The sequence below is a fragment of the Talpa occidentalis genome, unplaced genomic scaffold, assembly GCF_014898055.3.
Source record: "Talpa occidentalis isolate TD23 unplaced genomic scaffold, MPIMG_talOcc4v2.1 talOcc4.14, whole genome shotgun sequence".
Lineage (NCBI taxonomy): Eukaryota > Metazoa > Chordata > Mammalia > Eulipotyphla > Talpidae > Talpa > Talpa occidentalis.
This window is the reverse complement of record NW_023601433.1, coordinates 2,764,259-2,790,070: the sequence shown is the minus strand read 5'-3', so window position 1 is coordinate 2,790,070 and position 25,812 is coordinate 2,764,259. Positions and strand designations below refer to the sequence as shown.

At 54.6% G+C, this 25,812-nt stretch overlaps 1 protein-coding gene across 1 annotated transcript in view; it reads left to right on the top strand.

The window, feature by feature from the left end:
* Nucleotides 1-1,580: 1,580 nt before the first annotated feature.
* The window catches only part of ABHD2 (abhydrolase domain containing 2, acylglycerol lipase), a 74,287-nt gene continuing 50,055 nt past the window's right edge, over nucleotides 1,581-25,812 (top strand). The window contains exons 1-3 of the mRNA XM_037510002.2: nucleotides 1,581-1,664; nucleotides 22,511-22,611; nucleotides 24,510-24,709. Of these exons, the coding sequence (XP_037365899.1) occupies nucleotides 24,516-24,709 (194 nt within the window). The 5' untranslated portion in view covers nucleotides 1,581-1,664; nucleotides 22,511-22,611; nucleotides 24,510-24,515. The remainder of the gene's footprint in view (nucleotides 1,665-22,510; nucleotides 22,612-24,509; nucleotides 24,710-25,812) is intronic.

Below are 25,812 nucleotides of genomic sequence, written 5' to 3'. Positions count from 1 at the left end.
CAGCGCTTCTGACTGTACCCAGTGCTTGTATAAATAAATAAATAAATCTTTAAAAAAAAGATTTATTTATGCATACAAGAACTGGGGTGTAGAGATGAAACTTTTTTAAGGTAACGTGATAACTGAGTGGAAAATACAAAGGGATCCTGTTCTCTCCTTCCAGGATCCACGTGGCCTGGATGGGAGTGGGGACCACCTGGCCTGGGGCTAAATTCAGGCCTGGGAAGCCATTTCTGTGCACACTTCAGGATGGGGCATGGGCTCAGAGGCCCCCACCATCTATGAAGTGGTTTCAGAGCCTGGCATGCCATCTTCACTTGCACCATCTGACTCCAGCTGGGTGAACAGGAGAGAGGAGTTTCCAGATGCCCTTGTCCTGATGCAGAAATGTGTGTGGGGAAATCTAACATTGCTACCAATGCCACTTCCCTTCTCCAACTGCCTCGGTCTTCCCGGCCCTGTGTCCCACGCAGCCCTACTGCGCCCCTCCGTGGGGTGGCCCTATCCACCCTGAAGAGCTTGCCTTTCAAGCCAATCAAGTGTTCCCTTCTTGGTAAAGCACAGGCCACCGCAAAAGTAGTTCCAGGCTCATGGAAGTTTAGCGCTGGGCCTAGTTCCAAGGCCGGATGGGGTGAGTGGGTGGGGAGCCAGTCTTGATTGAGTGCCCACTGAGTGCCAGGCCCTGGGAGTGTTTACCAGAGTCATTTAAGCTTCCCGTCAACCAGTGTTGTTACTCCCAGTGGCCAAATGGAGAAGTCAGGGTGTACGCAGAAGGCAGACTAGCTCCAGGCCCGCCACCTGACCAGGCCCACCGGGGCTCGGTTCCTGGTGGGATTCCCAAGGCCACACATCCAGGGGCCAGGGTTGCCTGAAGCGCTGCAGGACACCAGGACGGTAACTGCGGTCCACACTCTGCGGCAGCCCCCACAGCCCTACCTGGCTGTCAGGGGCCAGAGGCTCTGCCTGCGTGCCCCGTGCCCTCCCTGCGGCCTGGACCCACCGAGCTGTCCTCCCTCTTCCAACTCCCTACCCCGCACTTCACCTCCCGGGCTACAGGTGAGTCGTAGGTCGGCCTGGAGCCACCAGAACCCCGCAGCTGGGCTACCCGCCGGCCTCCCTCCTCCCAAGCCCAGAAGACACGGGATGCCAGCCGTCCAGAACCAGCCCCAGAGCACCCCGCAGTCACCATCGCCGCCCTGTCTGCCCCCGCCCCCATCCCCATCCCCATCAACTCAAACACGACCCATCTTCTAGCCCTCCTCCCTTTCCCCGCCCCCTCCGGGCAGGTCTATCCAATAGCATCTTGGTCCATGGGCTAGAGACGTCAAAAGTAGCCAATAGTCGAGGGACTCTCCTCTTCGGGCTCCGCCTCCGCCCTGAGGAGCAGCTCCGCTGACCAATAGACTAACCCTCGGGCACTAGGAGCGCGCGGGGCTTGTAGAGCAGCGGCCCGGCTGTCCAATGAACGGGCGAGTTCCCACAGTTGGGGGCGTGGCAGAAGCGGTCGTCAGGGGCGTGGCGGCAGTTGCTTGGGCGGGGCCGGGAGCGGCGGGAGCTGCTCTGGCCAGGGGTTCCGGCTGCATTTCCATGAGCGCCGCCGGCAGCCGCGGAGCTGCGGGGACCGGCCGGGGGCGAGCTGGGGCGCCGTAGTCCACCACGCGCAGGTAAACCGCCGCCGAGGAGCCGCGTCGAGCCGGGATCGCCCGATCCGTCGGGCCAGACCCCTGAGCCGCGCGGTCGCCGTCGTGGCTCGGCCCATCGCGCCGCAGCCTGCGCGCCCCGGATCCTCTGGGTTCTTGGGGGCCTGTCACCCGGCGCCGCGGGGCTCCGAGGGCCGGCTCGCCCAGTGGCGGGGCGGGGGCAGCCGGGACCGCAGCGGGTGGGATACGCCTTCCTCAAAGCCCTTTGTCCCTCCTGCCCGGGTACCGAGGTTGGGAGCACCCCCCGCCCCCCCGCGGCCTCCCTGCCGGCCATCGCCCCATCGGTGCGCACTCTGGGGACCCAGCCGGCCCGGGGAGAGGCTGCCGGCCCAGGCTTGGTGATGGAGGTCCGAAATTCACAGCTGGAAGGCGAGGGGCAAGGGGCCTGGTGACAGCCCCGGAGATCCTCGGGGCCTCTGCATCTCTGGGCTCCAGGGGCGCCCCTGGAACCGAGGGGTTCAAGTTGTAGGGAGGCTGCTTTTGACCCCTTTGGAGGCGCACTTACTGAGCTGGGCCCGAGTCCTGCACTGTTCTTGGAGATGGGTGGGCTTTCCCCACAAAAGAACTGTCCAGCAGCCCAAGCAGCGCCTCGACCTTGGAAGAGGCCAGGCAGAGGCCCGGTGATAGCCACCTGTCAGGGGCGCTTAGAAAAACACCCCACGAAGGGCTGGATGGCCCACTGGGAGGCCCGTCTCCACCCACAGAGGCATTCCAGGTGACCTTTAGTGCCTAGTTGGTGAAGGATATACTTCTGGGGGTCCATTAGGTTAAGGTGGGTGTTGAATTCACCCTAACGAATTCGAGTCTCAGCTCTCCAGAGTGGGTGTGAGATATATATACCACACCATGAAGATAAGGTCTACGTAGCCAGCATGAAATGCCTTATTTAGCTTGAACAACCCTGTGGTCTGCCTCTCTTAATGTTCCTGGTACCTCTGTTTCGGTTGCCCCACCTCAAGTGGAGCATTCCAGTAACTGGATCCAAAAGCAGGTTCCAAGAACAGGCTCCCAAGAGGGGCTGGGAAGACTGCAGGTTTGGCCGTTATGACCCACGCCCAGTGCCTGTTCAGGGCCGGTTCATACAAGCCATGTTCAGGTCCAAAAGAGAAAACATCCTGACCCCCTTCGCTTGCCCTCTGTAATTGCCTGAATAGAGAGGTCATGATAATCTTCTGAAGGTCAAGAGGCAGAGAAAGAACCTTAACACAACTTGCCCACCTTCCCCAACCCAGCCCCCCAGTTCAGAATGAATTAAATTAACCTTTGAATAACAGCAGGTAGGAGACTAGTCCTTATCCTGCCCATGGGCAGCTTGACCTTTCGGCATTTTAGAGTTGAAAACACCTGAGATAGTCATCCAATCCATTTTCTCAGGGCACAGATGAGGAAACTCAGGTCTGGAGAGTTACAGAGATGTGACTCAGGGAGGATCTGTTGACTTTGGATCCAGCCAATGCCTGACTTGTAATTTCACTCCCAGCCCAGGTATCTCACTCTTAGGGTTTAAATTCTAGGAGAGTCCAAAGAGGTTAGAAGCGCAGATTTTGGTGCTGGCGTGCCTGAATTTGCCCTATCTTTTACCAGCTGTACCCTTGGGTGAGTTCTATAACCTCTCCTGTTTGTTCACCTGTCAAACAGGAATACTGGACTTGTATAGGAGGTTGTTTGAGTTTCTCGGTCTGGAGCATTTTGAACAGGGCCTGGCACATAATGACCAATTCAGATTTGCTGAGTCCCATGTTCTGTTGCCTTCTTAGATGTTTTTTTTTTCCTTCATATCTACACCCCCCGCCCCCAATATTTTCTATCAGGGGCTGATTTTGCCCCCAGCAAAAAATCCTCCCCCTCAATTCATTAAACATATCCTGGATCTCCTGGAGCACAGAGGCCATGGGCTCTCCGGGGGCCTGCGCTTATTTCTTATTTCTTTCTGTCTTCTATTGAGTTACGTCATTCAGCTTCTTGGGTAGTCCCCCCCTTGTAATCAACACCCTTTTTAGACCCCAAATCACTTTTATTCTTTTTTTTTTCTTCTCTCCCTGCCCCCCCCCAAAGAGATCTACAAGACCCCGATGGTGCGAGTCTCCAGGGCAGCCTCCCAAAGTGCATTCCCTGTTCCCCTCCCAGTTGTCAGCGTGATGCATGCAGCTTGATTATAAATGGATGAACATTTTTAGATTAAGATTTCATGAGCCACTGTATTAAGTGCTTTTCGGAAGTTCAAGGATCATGTGTCAAATGCATTGAAGCAAGTTACTTAGTCACTGGGGTGGGGGAGAAGCCCAAGGGTGTGACTGATTCTGCCTGATAACCTGGCTCGTTCATTGCTTTTCTTGAGCTTGAAGGGAACCAGATGGTAAGTGTCATGGGATGGTCTCTTCCGCTTGTGGGCGTTGGGGGAGTCCCTTTCTTTCCTTTATACTTTCCCCTGCATCTCCTTGGCCACCTTCACGGTTAGGGAGCTTCTCCCCGTTTGCCAGTTCCCTGTGAGCCGGAAGACGCCCGTCACCTTTATTTCCCGCAGAAACCTAGTCCCTGTTGCTCTTCCTTTCTCTGTTTTTATGGATTTTCGAAAATGGACCTAAGCCGATCACAGTTCATTGACCGGTACCGTCTTACAAGTTGGTCTGAGTTTTTCATTTTTCTCTTAGGACATTCTAGAGCTCAACCAATTTAGAATAACTGTCTTAGTTTCATTGCTGTGTGTGAACAGGTCCCATTTCTCCCTTTCTTGCTCTTTTTGGTCGTGGCGTGTTGGTGAAAGGGCCTCCCACTTGCTGGCCCTCCTTGTCCATCTCATCTCTGACCACCTCTGGCAGCCCTAAGAAGGTGTAGTGACCTCCGTGGGCCTGGCCCAGAGCTTCTGTCCGAAGCACAAATCTTCCCGTCCTGCGGAAGACACGCCCCTGTTTTCTGTCTGAGACCCCACTCTGAAAAGCCCCTCAGAGAGAGACCTCCAGCCTCGTGGGATTGCGCGTGGCAGTTTCTGCTACTCTGGATGCTTACGACATTCTGATTTGTTTTGCAGTGTGGGTTCTGAGTGCTCCATGGCCAGTTTAAGCGTAGAAGTGGCTGGCACAGAGGTGTTTTTAAGCCTTCCTGTTTAACCTCGGGCTGAACCCCCTCAGGAGCGAGCACCGGACGGCCAGGCAGCCTCTTCGCGTGGCCTGGTGTGAGGGCTCTGTCATGGCTTCTGGCGTGGGAGCCTGCCTGGCCCGCTAGGGTTACGGCATCACAGCCCCGCCGCTGTTTCTGTGCTGAGACAGCGCTCACCTTATCTCCCCTCGGGAGCGTTTTCACTCTGCACATTTAGTTCTGTGGTCTTGGCTTTTCGGATGACACATTTTCTGTTTATAAAATGGCTGGTGTGGACGGCTGGGCCGTTGTTCCCCTGGAGTTTGTGCCCCGGCCCTGTTGGGGCCCTGTTGGCCCTCGTTACCCAAGGCCTGACTCTCTGATCTCTTCCAGTAGTTCATTAGCAGGCTGGTGAAGAGCTCATTAGGGAGCTGGCGCATTGGTGCCCTTGGGCTCACCCGCTTGCTGCCTCTTCCTCACTGATGTTAAGTGGAAGTTCATTAAGGTCAGCCACCAGAGCGGGGCTGCGGCCAGGAGCTCCTGGGTCCAGAGAAGGCCTGCGGTTGGGTGCGGAAGGGCTGCTTTGTGTGTTAGATTTTGGAAATTATAATGCTTTCAGCTCAGATTTTATTTTTTAAAAATAAGTGATGCAGCCACACCCTGAAGGCAAATATTGGGAAGACACAAAAGAGCAGGCAGTGCATACCTCTCTGTCCACCCGCCTCCTGGCTTGCGCCTCTGAACAACCTCTTCATGCTCTGGAGGCACTCCCGAGATGCATCAGCTCGCCACTTCCCTTTTACGCCCACCGTGGCCAGTGCACGCTCTGTTGGAACCTGGCCTTTTTTCACTTGATGTGCCTGGCAGTGTGGAAGGGGTGCTGGCATCGCTTGCCAGGGAGGCTGTTACCTGAGGCAGCCTTGAGGCCCAGTCTTGCTTAGGCAGCTGCTTGGCACGGAGATCCTAAAGCAGTCTGTAGCTATTTGGGGGCAAATACCTGTCCTCTCTCCCTCCTGCAGCGCCAAGCCTGAGGAGAGGTGGGCGCGGTGGAGGGTGTCTCCTGGAGGGCGCCCTAAAACTGCATGGGACTCAGGCCTTTACCTTGCCCTCTGGGCAGAATGTGCTGGAATTGCGAGCGAAAGTTTGCTGTGTTTTCTCTGGTCTCCAGAGAAGGCTCCCAGTCTGCCCGGTGCCGGTGCCCAGCATCGCCCGTCACTGGCACTAAGGTGCCCGCCCTTGGGCATCAGTGGGGAGCCCTGCCCTCCCTCCCAGGACTTCCTGTTTGGAAAGGTGGCTTTCTTCCAAACCCCATCCCGCCTCCCTCTCCCCCTAGGAGAAGGCAGCTCACATCTGCCCCTCTGTGAAGCATTTCCCACCAGCATCTGGGAGCCTTGTACTTGTTGCTCTCTGGGGGTGTTTCTCCCCCGAGATCACTTTATCATTTCTGAGGTCAGGACCTGACACAGCCCGGCCTGTGCGCCCACCACCACAACATTAGGACAAGTTTCTCAGGGGTCTTCTTGCCTGAACCTGCTGTGAGCACGTCTGTTTTCTCTGACCCCGCGGCTTCTGCAGCTCCCAGACCTTCCCTGTTGTTGTTTATTCTCTTTTTTTTTTTTAATGCACCTTCATCTTCACTTTGTTTTATTTACCTCCTGGTCTAACCCAGTGCCACTTCAAAGTCGATGGAGTCTTTTGAGGTGCGGGACAGTGGGCCTCACCCAGAGCCCCTCTTTCTGGTCTCTGCTCTGGCCGGGCAGAGACAACAACATCGCCAACCACAGGGCGTGGGGTGGCCTGCTCCTGCTTGCTTCTTCCTGTCGCCCTAGGGTGGAAGAGGAAGGAAAGGGCACCCTGTTTGTTCACGGTCACTCTGGCATGCGCCGTCTGCTGCTGGCGGCTTAGGCGAGCGTGCCGTAGGATTGCCAGCTTTTAGCTTCTCAGATAAAGCAGTAAAGAAGTCCTGTCATCCAACCCTTCACTGCCATCCGTTAAGAAAAGACATTTTAACACCAAAAAAATGAGAAGGCCAGCACCCCAGAAGAAAGCGCACCCCTCTGAATAGGAGGGGTAGAATGCGAGAGACTTCAGGGAGTTGCGGTGTTTGAGAGGCCCGAGGGGAGGCTCCTGCTCAAGTGGGGTTCCTCTTTCCCATTTCCCTAAACAGTGACGGCCATTCTCTCCTGGGAACCAGGCCACTATGCCCCCGACCTGGCTGTGCAGCCCCTGGTCTCGGGCCGGTTTTGCAGTGGGCATGGCCTGTGCTGTGTTGACCCAGCCGTGGCGACTGCAGCGTGTGAGCTGACCTTGGTCTTGGTCTTGGACTCTGTGGGGTCTGAGTTGGTTCACGTCTGCAGTTGTCCTTCTGAAGGACTGAGGATGCGAGGCTGGGGCGGGCCCTCTGCGCCTTGGCCAGTGAGGCCCTCGTCATTGTAAGAGTGACTCTTCCTCAGGGCCCTGCCACATTCCATCTGATGGGCTGGTACTGCCCAGTCAAGGCCCAGCTGAGGCCTTGAGTTCTTGTTGGCAAGGAACACTCAGATAGGGGGTGTCGAGTTAACGACAACTGGAAATATCTAGGAAGCCTGCCCCAGATCGCTGGGGCAATGGAACTTTGCCTGGGCCAGCGTCTCCCTTAGGTGTAATGAGTTGGCGCCAGGTAAACCTGCCACAGAGAAAACAGCCGTGGTGGACTCAGCATGGGGGAGGTAAGAGGGAGTCCAGGGAAGAAAGGAGGTGGCACAGAACCCGCCAGGTGGAGGCGACCCGTGGTGGTCGCTTGCCGAGGGCAGGCCATGCCTGGCTCTCAGGACCTGCCCAGGAGGGATGGGCTGGACTGATGTTGTCCTGGGGCGCCAGGCCCAAGACACGGCCCAGCCTCGTGGCGTGCAGGTGGTTAACCTGCACATCGCTGTGTGGGTGATCACACTTGTCTCTATTTTATTTTGAGTTATTTTGCTCTCTCTCATTATAAAAGTTCCAAAAGAAGTTTATGTCCCGTTCGATGTTTGTGTGTTTTTAGAAATCTTGCGATGAACCGTTGATTGAGTAGTTCAAATCTAATCAGATGCCCTCAAGGAAGCCGGCAGGCCTTGTAGTTTCCATGGGGCCGCTGTCATTGGAGTGCACAGCTCTGGGGAACTCTGACCTCAGGAGCCAAGCTTCCCGGCAGGTCCCTGTCCTCGCGGTGCCTTTCCAGGCATGGAACGTCTCAGGAATGTTGTTCGAGTTGAAACAGAGATCTCACTTGCGCGGCTGCGTTCTTCACGGCAGGCTGTTGTCCTGTGCACACCACACTCGGGAAAGGTCCTCCAAGAGTGACTTCTTTTGTTGAATGTTGGCCTTAGCGTGAGGCTGCGTGACCTGCACTCCTCGCAGAAGGGCCAGGCTGGAAGCAGCTCTTAGCTTGTTTGCTTCCAGTGACTCATCAGCCCAGGGACCTGGAGGCTTGAGTGCAGCCGAGCACTGGGTGTGAACCCGCCTCCGTGACTGCTGAGACTGCTGGCGGCTGAATGACCATCCGTTCACCTCTTAGCTGTTATCACCCGAGCTGTAAACACACAGAAGCAGGACTCCTGCCGGGAACGCCCTTCACCTGCAGCAGGTCCTGGTCTCTCTCCTCTCTCCCCCAGCCACCTCCCCAGCCCGCACTGTTTTTAACAGAGATCCCAGCAGTAGATCCCTAGCAGCATGTTGATGCCGTTGTAAATATTTCCTCTTTAAAGTTTCCTTTATTAAGCAGAACAGCGATGCGATTACCCTATCAGGGTTAACAGTCATTCTTTGATGTCGTGGACGTCAGTCCCCATTCAAATTTCCAATTGTTTAAAAATGTCAGAAGTACTTTTCTTAAGTTTACTTTTTTTGGAATCAAAGGTTCAGACCTGTGTTTGTTCACTCAGCCTCTCAGGGCTCTTTCAAGCTGCACATCCATTTCCTCTTTTCTTTCTTTTCTCTGCAAATTGTTGGAGAAGCTGTGTGATTTGTCCTGCAGAGACATTTATTTATTTTCAGGCAGGAAATACAAAAGGTATGACATTTGGCAAACAATAAAACGCTTGCCTCCCCAGAAGCAGTGCGTGTTACTGGTGTTGGGTTGTGTGTTTTTTCAGGCGTTTTATGCACATGTATATCTCTGTCCTTCATCTTTTTTATATAACAGGCCGCCTCCTGTCCGCGCTGTTCTGTCCTGCTTTGTTCACTGAACTTGGAATGATGCATTTTAGTACGTTTCCGTGTGCATGTTTGTGCATCTTTTTTCTTTTCCTTATGACATTGCTCTTTCCTGAAAACTGAGGGAATACAGTATTTCTGGAATTAGGTGATTGCGCCGGAGTCTTTGATCTGATCAGAAAACATCTCTGGAGCCCTCTCTCTGCTGGGCCCCTGCTGACCAGATCATCCCTGAGCTCCGGGCACCCTCTGCCCCACCTGGGCCCCACCTGGCCCAGAGCCCGCGCTCCGTGTGTGCCCGCTGAGCTCCCGGCCCCTCGCAGCTCGGTGTGGCTTGCTCTGTATTCTCACTATAGCTTTTAGCTTCTCAGATTCCAAATTCCCTGGCTGCGATTCCCTTCCCTACTCTGATCCTGTAAATAAAGTGCTCACTCACCCCTGCCAGGGACATGAAGCCAGTAAGTGATGGGGAGGAAAATGCCAAGGATTACAGCGGCGGAGATTTTCCCCATTTAGAAAATATAGTCCTCTCCCTCGGCCTGTCATCATCATCACCCATCTGTCTATTTGTTGACTGTGCCTAGAAAACTGGATGTTGCACTGAGATTGCAAGAAAAGCCTTGACTAGAACCCCAAAGAGCTTAACAGAGGAATGCAGATTTCTTTAGGGCTGTCTTGGATGGAAGAGGCCTTACAGGCCTCTACCCCTCCGGGGGCTGAAGAGGTCGGGCCACCCAGCTCTGCACAGGCCTCCTGAGGCCTCCCTAGGCCTCAGGTTCCTCTCTTGCATTAGTGACAGCACACGGAACTGTCCCCAGTGAGGTAATGTCTGAGGATGCGCTTTGCAAACTAAATTACATCATTGGTCTCCTCTGTCAAAACACCAGTGCATTTCGTGACTCGTCTGAGGAGGAACTGAGATAATGTATTTAAATCACAAGCATTTGATAAACTGTCGAGCTACACAAGCAGGAACTTTTATTATCATCCAGTTCTGTTCCTTCGTTTGAAAGGTCAGGTGGCTTACTGGTTAGCATCATCTGGAGAGCTGGGGTGAGCATATTTCTGGGGTGGCTGAGCGGCACCAGTGGTCTGGAATGGGCAGGGACGTGTGTGGTGATGCTCTAGTCCCCCAGAGAAGGTGGTTGAATTGGAGTTGGTGATGTTGGCTCCCAGGCTTGGGGGGGAACTGGACTGACCAGGCCTGCAGACCAGGCGTCAGCTCTGGACTGGGCTCCGCTGGCCCCTGGGTAAAGCGCCCCCTCCCTCACCTGCCCCGGTGGGCACTGTGTCGGCGCTTTTAATCTGAACTGTGAAGTGGGGCGCTCTCGTCCCCTTTGTTTTCAGGTAAATAGGCACAAATAGGCCTAGAAACTTGCCCAAAGTCTCTTGACCAGTAAGTGGTCCAGTTGGGGCCCAGGCTGATGTGCTGCCTGAGACCATGAAGTACCCCCTGCAGCTGCGGGGCTCACGGCAGACCGCCAGGCACACCCCCGGAAGCTTCTCAGCGGAGCCCGAGTACTCACAATACCAGTCGCGCACCCTGTCTCCACACACACACCTGCTTCGGATCCCGCAGATGTTTGAGGAAGGCCTTTCCCGTTTTCCTGACACTTTCGAAAGGCCCCACTTTATTATTCTACCACCATCTCCATCTAGGTTACCCGGGAGTCATTGTGTTCGGCTTTATATTTCTGGGACGCACATGCTCGGGTCATTCAGCACAGACGGCCTGTCCCTTCGGCTGTGTGGGTGAGGCGTGGGCACCAGCCCCCTGGAGCTGTCGGTCGGAGGGGAGGTTCCTGCGGCCTCTCTGTGGGAGCCTTTCCTTCCTTGTTCTAGAGCCGCTGTGGTGCTTTGAATTCTCCTTTATTTGTGAGCAGTTTCTGCAGTAGATTATGTCTTTAAACCCAGTAAGGTGTGCTGTAGACAAAGGGGAGAAGGGTCAAAGAAATGGGACTTCTGAGAATGTCAGCATTTGCCTGAACTTCGACACATTCTTGAAAATGTCCAGAGGCCGCCGGCTGCCTGGGGAACCCTGAGCTTTCCCACCTGACCCGGCCGTGTGGCCATTACTCCCTGTCAGCCTGAGCTGGTCACCTCGTCGTAAGAACACTCTGCCCAGGGGACCAGAACGCTAGGCCTTCCCACGGACACTGCCAGCTAACAAGTGTTCACAGAGCGCCCACTGCGTTCTCAACGCCACGAACCTAAACTTGTGTAGGATTCGGGTCTGAGGACTGAAGTGGAAGGAGGTAGGCCAGAGCCTCCAAGAGAGAGAAAAGGCTGTGAATCATCACTTTTGTGGAGAGACGAGACTGGCCAACGTTGTCGCTACCCGAGGGTGTTACAGACGGAAGGTGGGGAGCCGTGTGATATTTAGGGCCAGGAGGGGCGGCCCCGGTGAAGATCCGGGTGTGCTGCTGCAGTTCGAGTAGAGCCGCCAGCCAAAGAGGGCTCGTGGGAGGACAGTGCAGATGGAGGACAGTGCTCGTCCCCCATCCCAGGTCAGGCCACGCGTCGCCAGAGCAGCGCTCGCTCACCTCCCTCTCCCCCGGCCCCTCGGTGTGGCCCATGCAGGGGCCACACGCAGGCGCCCCGCCTGGCAAGCTGGCATCCGGGATGTCCCTCATCAGCCAAGCCTGAAGCGTCATTGTACGGCAGTCACTCCCGCTGACCTTCCAGCCCCGTCCCTCTTGCCCTGGGTGCCACCTCCCCACGGCCCGGCCCGCCCTCCAGGGTCGGTGAACCCCTCCTGCCCGGCCCCCTTTCCTTTCTTCCCCTGGGTCCCCAGCACTTCTGCCTCCTCCGCCTTCTGCCCCCCCAAGCGTGGGTAGCTGGCACCTTGGCTTTCCGTGTTGGTGCCGCAGGATCTACACCGCTTTCTGGTTATTTCACGGGTGCTGTGCCGGCTTGAGAGGAAGCCGAGGCACTTGGTGCCCATGGGGGCAGGATGGAACGTCAGAAGGAAGGTGTCCTTTTGCAAACCCCTCCCCCCACCCAGTGATATTAACATACTTCTTAAATGGGTTCTGCTTTCTTCATTTACAAAGTCATTTATCCACGAGGGCGCCCCCAGTTTTGTAGGTAAATCAGTTTTCATGAAGTGGAATCCCTTTCTCTCCCAGTTGTGGAGCGGCAGGCCCCACGCTGATTAAGCCACCTTCCTCGAAGCGGCCTGGGAGCTAGTGACTGGTGCCACTGAAGCATCTAGAAAACTCCGCCCAGAGCAGCTCCTGTAAAGTGAGCGGGTGGCCATGTCTTGCTTTGGTGGGCGCACCCTGCCCAAGGGTGCAGGGTGTAGTGAGTCCTCCTGCGTGGGGTGGAGGGATCTCCGGGGTGACCCGCCAAAGGCCTGCCTGCTACCAGCAATGTTTGAACCAAAAACATAGGAGGAGGAGGCTGGCAGGCTGCTCAGGCAGCTGGGACTTATCCCAGCTTTAAAGAAAACTGAGCAAACTCACTTCCACTGTGGGAGGCGAGCGAGCCAGGCCTCAGCAATTGACCAAACTTGGGTTGGGCGCATGGGGAGACAGCAACCTTGAGGGTGTGACCTTACAGCTGTCCCTTTACTCGGCAAAGCAGTCTCTCTAGCTAAGGCTCCAGGACATGGCACCCGGAGGCTGCTGCCCCACTGTAGAGCTTTGGAAATTTTGTCTTTCCGGCTCTTCCGTGTCCTTGTTGGGACACCGGAGAAAACCAGGCTCAGCGGGCCCAGGCCCTGCTCTTCCTGTGGTAAACCTCCCGCTATTGCTTTAAACCAACATTTCTCTAATCTTCAAACATTTAATAAGTCAGGTCTCCTCAAAAGAGCTCAAAGCGTTTTACTAGCTGTATGCTGAGTGTATCTGTGGGCATTTTATAATTTTAAGGCCTTTGGTAATTTCACTCTCCTTTTTTTTTAGCATTATAAGATTATAAATTTTTTTAGAGGTGAAATTAATTTTATTACTTTTTTTTATTTTATTTTATGTATAGTTTACATAGTTTTTCCTTTTTGTGCAATGCCTGCTTTCTCCTCTCAGGTGTAGTCCCTGCAAAGTTCCCATCACCAACTCACCCGTGCACCATCACCATCGTCCCTTGTGTAAGAACCCATTACATTTCCTCCCTTGTTCTGATCCCTCTCTTTCCCCCTCCCTGCAGAGTGTCTCTGATTAATAGTTGCCTGTTAATTTTGTTTTTTGATTTATTATAATTTTTTCTCTCCTGGTCCCTTATTTGGTTCCCCTACATTCCTCCTATAAGTGAAACCATCCAATGTTTTTCTTTTTCCTTCTGGCTTATTTCGCTGAGCATGATCCCTTCCAGCTCCATCCATGTTGTTGCGAATGGCATGAGTTTATCTTTTTTGATTGCCAAATAGTATTCCATTGTGTATATGTACTACATCTTGATCCAATCATCTATTTTTGGGCATTTGGGTTGTTTCCATATCTTACCTATTGTAAAGAGTGCTGTAGTGAAGATAGAGGTGCAGGTGTCCTTTTGAATTAATGTTTTTGTGTCCTTTGGGTAGATTCCTAGAAGTGGAATGACTGGGTCATATGGGAGTTCCATTTTTAGTAGTTTGAGGAAGCTCCACTCGACTTTCCATAGTTGTTGGACCAGTTTGCACTCCCACCAGCAGTATGGAGAGTTCCTTGTCACTCACCTTCTTTCCCACAAGCCTGTAAGGTTTCTGCCCTTCCCCTGGTGTGTAAATGCAAAAGCAAACATTCATAAGTTTTAGATTAATTCACCAGGTTGACTTTGCAGAGCCCGATTCAGGTCCTCTGATTCCGAAATCTGTGTCGGTCAGTTATGCCACATGGGCTTGTAGTGTGGGCTTTGGGATCCCCAGAGACAGCAAGTAACCTGTGGAAGTAACCCATGAAAGACGGGCTGCACAGCACAGCATGCTCAGAGGGGCGAGGAGCCCCAGAAGCCACTGGAAGCAGTAGCAGGGGGACACGAATGGGGCCCACTGCCTTTTCTGACATCCAGGATCCACACAGGGCTCCTTCCACTTGGACTGAGACCTAGGGCCTGGGGCAAGGCTCTCAGACTCAGCAGGACCCTGTCGCAGAGGCTGGGTAGGGGCTCCCCAGTGGTGGGCAGGGTTGGGCTGACTTGACACCCCACTGGGTGACTCTCTCACAACCTTCACCTTCATACTAGCCAAGGGCCAGGCACAAACCAGCCCCTGAAAGGGACCTGCGTTTAGCTGATGGAGTTGATCTTCTGAAATACAGGCACCTGCCTTCAGGGATCTGTGACCCCAGAGCCTGCTGTTGTGTGCTGGCAGCCTCCTGTTCTGCTCACAGTGCCCGGAATTTCCTAAACAGAGAAGGAAAGCGTGCCTTATCCGGCCTTAGCAGGTGGCACACACTGTTTCTACCCTGGCCCAGAACCTTCTCTCAGCCTCTGAAGGGCGAGGAGCCCAGAGCCTCTCCTACTTTCTAGGCCTGGGCTCAAGTGTCTGGTGGCCAGGCCTGAGGGGCGCTGCTGCCCCAGAGCCGGCTAGGTTCCTCCTCAGGGAGCCGGGAGCTGAGAGAGCCCAAGAGAGGCTGACTTAGCCCTTCCCAGCCGGCAGTGTGGGCAGCAAGTGGGCGTCTCTCCCTTGGGGAGGGACCAGGGGCCTGGCCTGCTGTCTCCTCACACTTTCTGACACCTGCCCTGGTAGAGGCTAGCGTGGAGTTACAATGCTGTCCCTGCAGGCCCCAGGCAGGCCTAGGAGCCGAGTACCAGCCCTGCATTGGCCCCAGGCCCTTGGGTGACAGAGGGCTCAGGAGTAGGGACTCCAGATTGTTTTTTTTCTCATTAACCGAGGCAAGCTGCCAGCCCTTTCTGTTGCATCTCTGGGTGAAACATCTTTGTCTTGGTGAGTTCCATGGGCCAGTGGCCAGCCAAGGGCTGCTGCACTAGCAACTGAGCCTCGCCTCCCAACTCACCACCCACTGCCCCCTCCAGAAGCTTATTTGCAGACCCCAGAGACTGGGCAGGACCCCCTGCCCAGGACATGTCCGGGAAGTTTCTTTTTTGCAGTTATCTGGAGATGCTTGTCCCTTCAGTTATAATCTGCTCTTAAAAACCCCAGCCCCAAACTGGGATGTTGGGTTTGTTGAGTTCTTATAAACTGAGACTTTGCTTTGACATCACAGAATTTAATGACAGTATAAGCTTTATAATCCAATGTTTAGAACCAGCAAATCTCTCCATGGAAGTGCCTGTTCTCTTAGAAAATTCTAGGCTCTCCATACAGAAAACACCTGGGCTTATGATTATTGGTTTGTTCTCAGGTTGAATGGTTTCTGGTGGTGGTGGAGAAAACCGGTTTTCTTGCGATTCCATTAAAGCCTTTACCCATCTGTCCTCTTGTGGAACGTTCTACTCTTTCCTCAGGGTATTTGCAATGGGCGAGGCCTGCTCCCTTTCCGAATTTCGGGACGGATACATATGAGTGCTCAATTAAATATGCCTGCTTAGCTGGTGACTCAGTCCTAGCTATTTTTAGTGTAGTGACTTTCTTTTGTGGAAGCTCGTGGGTTAGTAGCCATTCCTGACATTTAAATGTGAGGTTCCCATTTTCTCTCCGAGGAGAACTTTCCTCGCTGGGAACTTGTAGGACCCTCTCTGAACCTTCAACAGGTTGATTGTGTGGCCTACTGACTTTACGGAAGAAGAGAGTTAAACAGAACAACCGTCCCGGGAGTGAGCTTGCACAAAAAGACAACTTCAGCGTCTTCGTTTTGGCCGCAACTGAGAACAAAGTGGACATAAATGTATTTGATAATCTGTAAACTCTTCCCCTTCTCTCTGCTCACACTATCCCTGCATCTGGTGGGACCTCCCCTTCTGGCTGCCTTCCACCTCCACGGCTCAGCACCCTGCCCCAGGCCCCCTCCCAGGCTGCCCCTGCGGCATCCTGCCCAGGGGAAGGTCTGGGAACTCAGCGCTTCACGTTCTGAATGGACCAATGGATGAATGACTGTCTCTAGGTGTCTTTGGTAAACAGGTCCCCCATCATTTTGGCCTTGGGCATGAGGTGGTGTTGGTGAGGGGGCTTCCCAAGACCCGCTACCCTGAAGGCTCATCTGCAGCGCTGTCCTCAGAGGCAATGCCTGGCGATGCCGAGAGGTGGTTCTGTGACCCTGACTCAGGGCCTTGCCCGGGGATTGGCGCCTCACTGTGAGGCGAGGCGGAGAAGGACAAGGCCTCCCGGAACCGGCTGGAAAGCCCCTGTCCCAACCCCAGTTCTGTGGGTGACATAGGGCAAAGAAGCGTCTCAGGGTGCAAACCTCTTCCTGGCAGAGGTTTCTTCCCTTGCTGGTGGCATTTCTTTTTCTTTTTCTTTTTTTAAAGATTTATTTATTTATGCACACAAGAACTGGGGTATAAGCCAGGGGTACAGGGGGTGAGAGGATTCACCAGAGAGAGTGGAAAGCAGAACAGGGAGATTTACTGAAATGCACTGCTGAGGGGAGCAGCTGGGAGAGAGGAGAGGTCTGCTGCGCTGTGTGGGTTGCTCCCTGGCTGGCCGGGGATCAAACTACTGCAGTGGCTCGCAATAGCTTAATAGCGCAGTCTTTAATCCTTGGGACACCAGGGAGGCCCCCGCTGGTGGCTCTTCTCTCTGTGACAGTGCTGCCTTCTCCAGCTAAGTGGTGGACAAAGGCTGGAGGCCCTGGCCCCGCCCTGGCATCGTGTTGCCTACATAGTGCTGACTCCTTTTAACTAAGTTGTCAACGAAGGGCTGACAGATTGGGGGGTGGGGGACAGGCCCTTCTTTGTTGCAGGGCCATGACCCTCTGCGTCCTCTGACCCTGCTCCCAGGGTGGTTGAGGACGGGCCTGCCAAGGCTCCACACGCCGGCCTAGGGTTGGACGTCCTGACCAGGCTTGCTGGTTCTACCAGCAAGAAGGGGGCAGGCGTGGGAACCAGGGCTCCCACAAAGGAAGGGGGCCCCTCACAGGGAGAGGGAAGTGCATGTCCCAGGGAGGGCCCTGCTGCCTGCCAGGCCCTTTGTAACTCAGAAGCCAGCCCTGCTTGCTGGGACTGTCAAAGGGACTTAGTGAGTCCATGTGGTCCTGCTTTGAGAGACGCAAGAAAAGTGTGTCCTGGGAGTAATTTTAAACCTATCGGAGGAGGCCTGATTGTGTTGTTGGGGGACCTCTGCGTCACTGAGGACTATGGGTCTTTGGGGTTGGGATACTCAGCATGATAAATGGAGACAGAGGTGATAGTGGGGTTAACACGTGGAGCCCTATGCCCTGTAGGCCATCGAGTGTTTTGAGTGTTTTTATTGCCGAAGAAGCCCCAAGGGGTTAGGAAACTTGTCTAAAGACTAACAACCGAACAGGTGGGGCCAGAATTTGACCCTGGACTATCTTGCTCCAGGGCCTGAATCTGCACAAACTGCCCCCCCCCCCCACCGGCTTCCCCCAGACTGGACTTGCAAGAGAGAATTCGTCACAGGTTTGCTTTAGTTGTCCTTGAGTTTGCCACAGGGCCTGCGTAAGCACCGAAGCTTGTTTGTAGGTCATTTTGGGTTTGGGGGGGTTGAGAGCCCCATCCCCACCCCCACAAATATCTCTATGTCTGGGGCCCCTCACTTTGTGGCACTAACTGGACAGGAAAGGATGCCTGACCCCTGAATCACAGAGGCCAAGGCCAGGCCGCAAGTGTCTGTATACAGAACACTGTGTATGGTGGTGTCAGGCGGCCGGGGCAGGTGGGGGGGGTGGGGTCAGGACGGGTCTGGGTAACATGGGTCTGTGTCAGAAGGAGGAGGGGAGGGTCTCGCCAGCTTCTAAGGAACGGTGTGGCAGGAGGGCCTATTTTTTTGTGGTTGGAGGTGAGGTCAAGGTGTGGCAGGGTGGTTTCCTCCTGAGGGCTGGGGCGGGGACGGGGTGTGTGCGGAATGCTGTGCTCCATTTCTGTTCTGGCGCACCCTGGCTTGGAGGTAGCTTGCTCTAGTCTCCCTATCCCTCTTCGTGTGGCCTCCTCCTCTGTGTGTCCCAGTCACCCTCTTCCTGCAAGAACAGCAGTTCTGGGACAGGCTCACTGTGGCCAAGACAGCAGGCCTTCACCTCATGACCCCTACAGGGGGTGTCTTTCCAACAGGGCCCTTTTGTGGGTCCCGGGGCATGAGTTCACCCCACTGCACCAGGACACGAGTTATCTATGTTTGAGGTCCTGGCTCAGTTTTACCTTCTTTCTCCACAGTAGTTAGTTCCCTGTTGTCAGCGAGCCTCAGCATTGCGAGGCTGACGTCACCCCCCCACCCACGCACGCAGGATTCTGGAATATGATGGAATTATTGGCATAAAAGGCACAGCTGAAAATATATAACCACTAGTTTTGTTTGGAGGGTGAGCACAACTCCCAGGGGGGCTAGTTCTTGTGAATTCTATGGTGCGGTCATCCTGGGACAGGGCAGAGGGTAGGGCCTGTGCTCTCTTCACAGCCTGAGATTTGCCATTCTGCCCCAAGGAGCTCAGAAATTTTAAGCCAAAAGAAACCTCTGGCATCATCTACTTCTAATCTTCTGGATCTTTGGGTCCAGAAAGTTTCAGGGACTTGTTCAAGATCACCAGCCAGGAAGGTGCAGACCCTGGACCCCAAGTCTCAGAACCCCTGAGGGAACCCTGGGTGAGCAGTGGGAAGCAGGCCCTGGCACGGTGGAAATACCAGTCAGGCGTGTCCTCTGGCTGGGGTGGTGCTGGCCGTTTTCCGCACACCAGGCCTTTGGCAGTACCTTGAGGTCCTTTGTTCATGGGGAGACTGTCACTTACCCTCCATTCCCCACTCCGAGGATGGCTGAGGAACTGCCCTGCTTGCTGGGACGAGGACCCGGGACCCGTGGGCTCAACGTTCACATTGGCGCAGCCCTCTGGGGACAGATGGGGTGGAGAGGGGAGATGCTTCTCCCTTCCGCCCCCACTCCTCAACACTGCTTTGTGTGGCTTCCCCATCTGCACTGCTGGGTGGTCACTTTAGATGGACTGCACCCACCTGGAAATAGGAGAGGGGTCCCCACAATTGTGAAGTGAAGTGAAGTTTGTGATGTCCAGGCCAGATTCAGAATATCCTGTGGCAGGTAGAACTTGAGAACAAGCACCGGAAAAGTCGGTGCAGCGAGATAAAGTTAAGAGGAACAACTAGAGCTTTGTTCTAAAATGGCCAGTTGACTTCTGGCAGTGTGTGTGTGCAATGTGTACATAACATACTCTGCACACAGTCACACACTTTCACATTCCTAAGTCCTGCTCTTCACTAAGGCCCAGCCCCAGATCTGCCAGCTCCTTCAGGCCCATGCGGGTGAATCATCTCTGGACGAGTTCTTCTTGCCCCCACGTCCCTGAAGTACTTGTAGCCTTAACATCAACTTCTTTTCTCCCCAGTTAAAATGGGACTCCTATTGAGCTCCATGCTGACGTGGCACAGTCCCAGGCACACAGTAGGTCGGCCCATGACACCCCAGGGCGAGCAGGTATGACCGCCCTGCCCCAGGAAGCCCTCAAGCCCAAACCTTGGTTCGGGGCTGCACAGTTGGGCCTCACTTCAGGCCTCTTCTAGGGTCGCCTGCACTGAGCTGAATTCAATTTTAAACTGTTGTCACTTTCCAGGGGTTGAGAAAGTGAATTCTCTACTGCGTTTGCTATTAAAAAAATGTGGTAGGAGGACACCGCCTGTCATGTCACTCAAGATCCCCTTATATAAAGTCTCGCAGATTCTTTTAAAATAACTCCATGCCAGAAAAGCCCTGCTTCCCCTGAGGGTCTGGTCTGCTTGCTGGGGCGAGACCCGGGACCATGGGCTCACCGTTCACGCTGGAGAAACTTGCCCACATGGGGTCAGACAGCTCAGGTGGGTTCCAGGCCTGACCACAGGCAGAGTCGCTGTGTTTGTGGACCTGGGTGTTTGCCTTGCTCAGGCTTTTTTAATTCTTTGATTTTGTTAGTTGCTATCTTAAAGCTTTTACTCCTAATATAAATATTTGTAGTCATTATGAATTTTGAAAAAGAAAGAAAAATCGCCTATACTGGAATGATAACCCAGGGCTGTAGCATCCGCTGAGGCTGGCATGTGCAGCGTTTCCTTCTGTCAGCATCGGCAAGGGCCAATTAAAGAGTCTAGAAGCAACAGGGGTCACAAGAGTCTACGCTTGCACGCAAGAAACTCCGAGGTCAGTGGTCTGATGCCATGGCCCGTGAGTTCATCAGGCGTCCATCTCTCTACCCTGTGTCCTCCTTTTTTTTTTTTTTTTTTTAAGATTTATTTCTTTATACAAGAACTGGGGTACAGACCAGAGGCGTGGGAGGGTGAGAGAATTCACCAGAGACAGAGCGGGGAGCAGAACAAGCAGACAGACCCAAAGCACTGCTGAGGGGAGCAGCGAGTGAGACAGGAGAGGTCTGCTGCGCCATGTGGGAATCTCCCTGGCTGGCCAGGAATAGAACCCACGCTGCAGAGGCTGCGGACAGCTTCACAGAGCGGCACTCAACCCGTTGCACACTGGGGACGCCCTACCCTGTGTCCTCTTAATCTGGCTCCTGGAGTGACCCCAAGGTCACCTCATGGCACACAGTGATTGCGGGGCTCCAGCCGTCTTGTCTGCAGTCCAGAGACACAGGGAAGGCAGAAGAAGCCTTCATTTACTGCCTTTTAAAGAGCCTCCCCAGAAATCAGACCTCCCCGTGCCCCAGAAGTGACCAGAGTTCAGTCACCTGCAAGGGACTGGGGTCTGAGGTTTGTTCCAATGGGGCACATTTTCCAGGGTCTGTTTTACAAGGAAGAGAAACATTGGATAGATTTGGCTGCCTGTCACATTTCCCCTTTTTTCTCTGTAGGGGTCTGCCCTCTGTCTTGTTGAACGAGCCCCATGTCTTAAATATTGAGGGGGCCAGGGATGGAGGGGAGTCACTGTAAATATCAATGAGTGAAATCCCCTACATCTTGTTCTTTGCCCCTCTGCCTCCCATAATTTTCTCTATGGGTGGGCTGTTGGCAGGGATACTGGCAGCGCAGGTTTTGAATATTCAGGGCCAGAGGGGACCTTAGACAGGTTTCTCCAAGGCTTGCATATTTGGGTGCCCCCCCTCCTGGGGACCATTCAGGCTCTTCACGGGATTCAGTGGGGGCTGCGTGGCGCAGTGCTGGGGAGCAGTGGGGACTTGGGCCACCTAGCGCTGATTGTTTCTGCAACACGAGACGGCTGTTCATTGTTCCCACATCTTCTGATGGTTTTGTCACAAAAGAAACCAAAACTCCAGATATTTATCTGAAATCTCCTCAACAAAGCCCAGGCTTCTGGGGCGGGGTGGCCTCCAGCTGTGAAGAAATCCTGACAATCCACAAGGCTGCTTAGAAGGTCAGCCAGTCCCCCCTCAGCTGGCTTTTGTTTTCTCTATGAATTATTTTGGTAAAACAAAAGGCAGCCAGCTCGAATCCCAGCCTGCTGTCTCACAGCCTCATGGCTTTGGCTGGGCTTCTGGGGTCACCTGTGTGTTTTCTGGACCCCCGTTTTCTTACTTGCCTGATTCTCTCTCTGGACGTACCTTCCCTCAAGCGGCTCAGTGTGCTGGCGAGGAGGACCTGCTCTCTCAGCCTGCTCCCCCTGTGACTGGGGCCCAGTTCTTCGTGGCCTCTGCGTCTCAGCCTCCTCACGGGTCAAGCTTGATGATGGGTGTGGACTCACAGCGCCGTCGCCTGAGGCCTGTGTCATTTTCTCAGCCGATGAGAAGTATGGACAAGAGGCACTGTCCAGGGCGTGCTGCGTGTGTCACGTGGGAGGCCCAAGCTGGGCCCTAAGTCGGCGCTGACATGAACCCGGCGCTGACCGTGGCCAGCCCCACCCCAGCCGGCCTTCCTGGTTTTCCTTGTTCTGCTGCTTTAGATCTTGGGCTCAGGGGTCTGACATTGGTCCCCATCTCAGGGTGAGCCCCTGTAGCTCCGGGTGGTAACCCCCAACCCCCAGCCAGCCTGCACCCGTGGGAGAGGCGGCTGCCCACCCAACGTTCAGTCCTGTTCTGTTTCTGGAACGGCGTGTGGGTCCATCTGTGCCCTTTTCCTTTGGTGGCTTCTTGCTTCTGCCACTGTGGTGTGTTCAGGAGAGAGGCGGGAGTCAAAGGCCGCTCAGCCATTTCGTTGGTTACTTGGGTTGGGGGGACATGCCTGTTGGGGGCTTCTAAAGAGTGCCTTCCAGGGCCTCCCCTGGTGGCGCAGCAGTTGAGCGCTGGGCTGCGAGGCTGCCCTCAGCCTCTGCAGTGCCGGTTCAGTCCCCAGCCGCCGGCGAGGGTCCTACAAAAAAAAAATAAATAAATGAAAGTGCCTTCCGAAGTAAAGGATCAGCTGCGTGCTTAGGCTTTGGCCACGGCTCTGAACACAGCCAGGGCATGACCGGAGACCCACACCGGCCCGCAGCCTGCAGCCCCTCACTTCCCGGCGGGCTCCATCCGCTTCCCAGAGTGTGGGGGCTCAGGCTAATGCCAGAGCCTGCCTCTCACCTGAAGACTTTAAATGCAGAGAAGCTTAGATAGTGCCCTTTCTCGTCCTTTAAACCGTGTCTTCTTTTTCAGCTTTTAGGTTAATCTGAGTAAGAGACCCAAGCTGTCCGGCCGGCTGCACAGCCGCCTCGTCGAGGGAAGTCATTTTTGCAGTAGAGGAACAGGTGACACAGGTGCGTGTGGCCTTCCACCTTGAGTCCCCTGGTGAGCAGGAGGGATAGCCAAGGGGGTGACTGACTTAATCTTTCTAGTGCAGTGGGCTTCCTCTAGACCAGCAAGGAAACTGGGCACAGAGACAGGGCGACCTGGGTCTTGGTTCCAGGTCACCAGCATCTTGTCAGAGAAACCCTGGAATTCCTGCCAGACCGTGTGTTTGGCGCTTCCCTCACAAGTCCTAACAGCCTCGTGATGAGGCTGCTCACCTGGGTATTCTCGTGGGTTTGCTTGGCACTGGCAGCAGGGCTGGCTAAGGAGAGGATCGAGAGCCCCAAGCTGAACCCATCCTTCTCTGGCCCCAGAACCCCTTGGAGTCTGATGAAATTCCACCCCTCGCCCCCAGAAAGCTGTAGGTACACACAGACTTCTGTCTAGCATCTCGGGGGGTCCTGGAGCCCAGTACCCCTCGGGGGTCCCTAGTGAAGAAACCTTGTTATGGGGCCAGCTTGAGGGGACATGGCCCTAGGAGTGAGGGGACATGGCCCTAAAGTTTAGTTTTAAGGGAACTGTGAACACATGAAGAAGTTCAAAGGTTGATGCAGCTGGAAGAATATTCTGGGCTAGATGTGTTCCTTGACTTTATTTTGAATGCTGGCAGGCTGGTCGGGGGTGTGAGCTCTTGCCTTTCCTCACTGAGCTGGGACCCCTGCCCAGGCACTGTCTGCTGTGCGTTTTGTTCCCGTATTTGCCAAAGTCACCTTGATTGTAGAAAAGGGTTCCTGAGCCCTCTCTGGCCCAGCCCCAGGCCCCGAGAGTTCGTTCACTGGCACGATTTCCACAGATCTTTCTTGTCCTGCCTGGTTGCCTGCACCATTGGCCACAGCAGCCTCATGCTGGCTGTTTTTAGCAAAGGCTACTGGAAACCCTTCCCGGGAAGCTGTTGCCATAGCTACCTTGGCTGAGAGTTACCATTCTCTCCTTTCTGTTTGCTTGTGGTTTCCTGATTTTTAAGGTAACAGCAGATGTTCTGCTTTTTTGCAGAGCAGCAAGGAAAAGGCTGAATTTTTGTTGCTGTTGACTTTTGGTTGTATGTGTTTGGAGGGGTGCATGTGCGTGTGTGCACGTGCGTGTGTGTACACTCGTGTGCACCTGTGCTGTAAGTAGGTAAAGCTGCCTTAAAAGGTGGGTTACTAGGAGAGCTTGGGTAAAGCCACGTTTTTCATAGTCCAGTTCTTAATTTGGCCTAGGGTTGAAATTGGTCCACTTCTAGCCTGATTTTGGACTAACCAGCTGCCTTCAGCAGAGACGGGGGTGGAGAGGGTTGGCCAAGCTCCATGTCACCCTGCCTGACACTCCCAAGAACAATACCCTCCGCCTAGGCTGTGTCTGAACTTGTCTCTGGCCCCTGGGGGCTGCCTCCCGCAGAGCAGATGGTCCAGTGAGATCAGGCTGCTTTATCTCCTCGAGTTGTGCAAATAGCCCTGCCGAGCACAGCCACGCCCCGGGACACCAGCAGCACCAGGTGCAGACTGAGTGCGGCTGCCCACGGCTTGACGTCGTGCTGGGCCTGCCTTTTCAGACTGGACTCTCTCCCACTCTTGAAAGGACACTCTTAGCGTTTTCCAGTTGACTTATCTTTAGAAATGTCCATCCAGTTAAAAAAAGAAAGGAAACGACACACCTTGTAACTGGTTTTCTGTGTGCTCAGGACTCGGTGTCAGGATCGGTGTCAGGATCAATGTCAGGACTGTGTGCTTGAGGTTTGGGCTCTTGTTAGTTCAGCCGCCACAAGGCGCTGTGGGAACCTGCCTGGACACAGCCTGCGGGTGACGTCCTCTCAGGCTGTCTCTCGGGTGGTAGGGTCCACCCCTTCTCACTGGGCTTCTGAACCCTGACCTGTGCCTCTGCTCCCCAGATCAAGATGAACGCCATGCTGGAGACCCCCGAGCTGCCGGCCGTGTTTGACGGGGTGAAGCTGGCAGCCGTGGCCGCTGCCCTCTACGTGATCGTCCGGTGCTTGAACCTGAAGAGCCCCACGGCCCCGCCTGACCTCTACTTCCAGGACTCGGGGCTCTCACGCTTTCTGCTCAAGTCCTGTCCTCTTCTGACCAAAGAGTGAGTGCACCAGGGGCCCACTGCAGCCCAGCCTGCGGGCCTGTTGCGCTGGGGGGTTCGGAGTGGGCCCTCCTCGCGTGGTGTCTGCGCGCTTCCGCGTAATACAGGGTCATCGGGGTCGACGTGGCCACGGCCTTGTCAGGTCTGGCATCTAAGGAAAAAGCTCTGGGAAGCATGACCTACCAGGCAGTTTCTTAACCAACAGGCTCTGGTTCTGAGTCCCCAGGGCACGTTTAGATGACGAGTCCCCTCAGTGCTTGCTGGGGGTCTGCTTAGTCTCACGGCTGCAGAGAAGGAATCTGCACACAAGGGTTAACAGTGGTGAGGGGTTCCAGGTCATAGACGTGGTGACGCATGAGGAAGATGCTGGTGGCGCTGTGGCTCCTTCTCTGAGAACCCACGCCCGTCTAGGCCAGAACCCACATTCACTTCACGCCAGGGCTAGCACAGCTGTGCCCCCCACCTACTTAGACAACCCCCCAGGCCTCACCACCCTGCAGACAATGGTTGACCATTGTGTTCTCTGCAAACTCCCAGCCCAAGAAAGGGCCTTTCTGGAATCCACATTCCACTGTAAACTAAGGAGCATAGCAGAGAATTGGCTCAGTGCAGTTTCTGACTGAACATTATGGAACAAAAATGCTCTGTTGTCGGTTGTGGGGCAGAGTCCACCCTCAGCCAAGGCCATTAGTAAGCAGCATGCACAGTGTCCTCGCTGGCCCTTCTGCCCACTACACTGAGAAGTGTGCTGATCACAGCTAAGAGAAGCCCGCGCTGATGAAGGGAATCTACGTCTCTTGTTTTCAAGAGATGCGTTGCCAGATTTTCCCTGTTGATGTCTTCTGAATAACTCGGCTTAAAGCCTCTGCGCTAACATTCAGTGTGGGGTAGTGGGGCCTCCCCTGGGGTAGGGGTGCCTCCTCGCCCCTCTGGGGTCAGTCGCATTGGGCAAGCGAGTCTCCAACAACAACGAGCAAATGGCTGCGCGTGGGTGGGGGGCTCAGGTGCTTGCTGGTGCTCTTTGGTTGTCTGTTCACTTTTGGCTGCAGAGAGCCCAAGGTGCAGAGCTGCTGCTGTGGGCTTGGCGGTGGGGGGTGATTTAT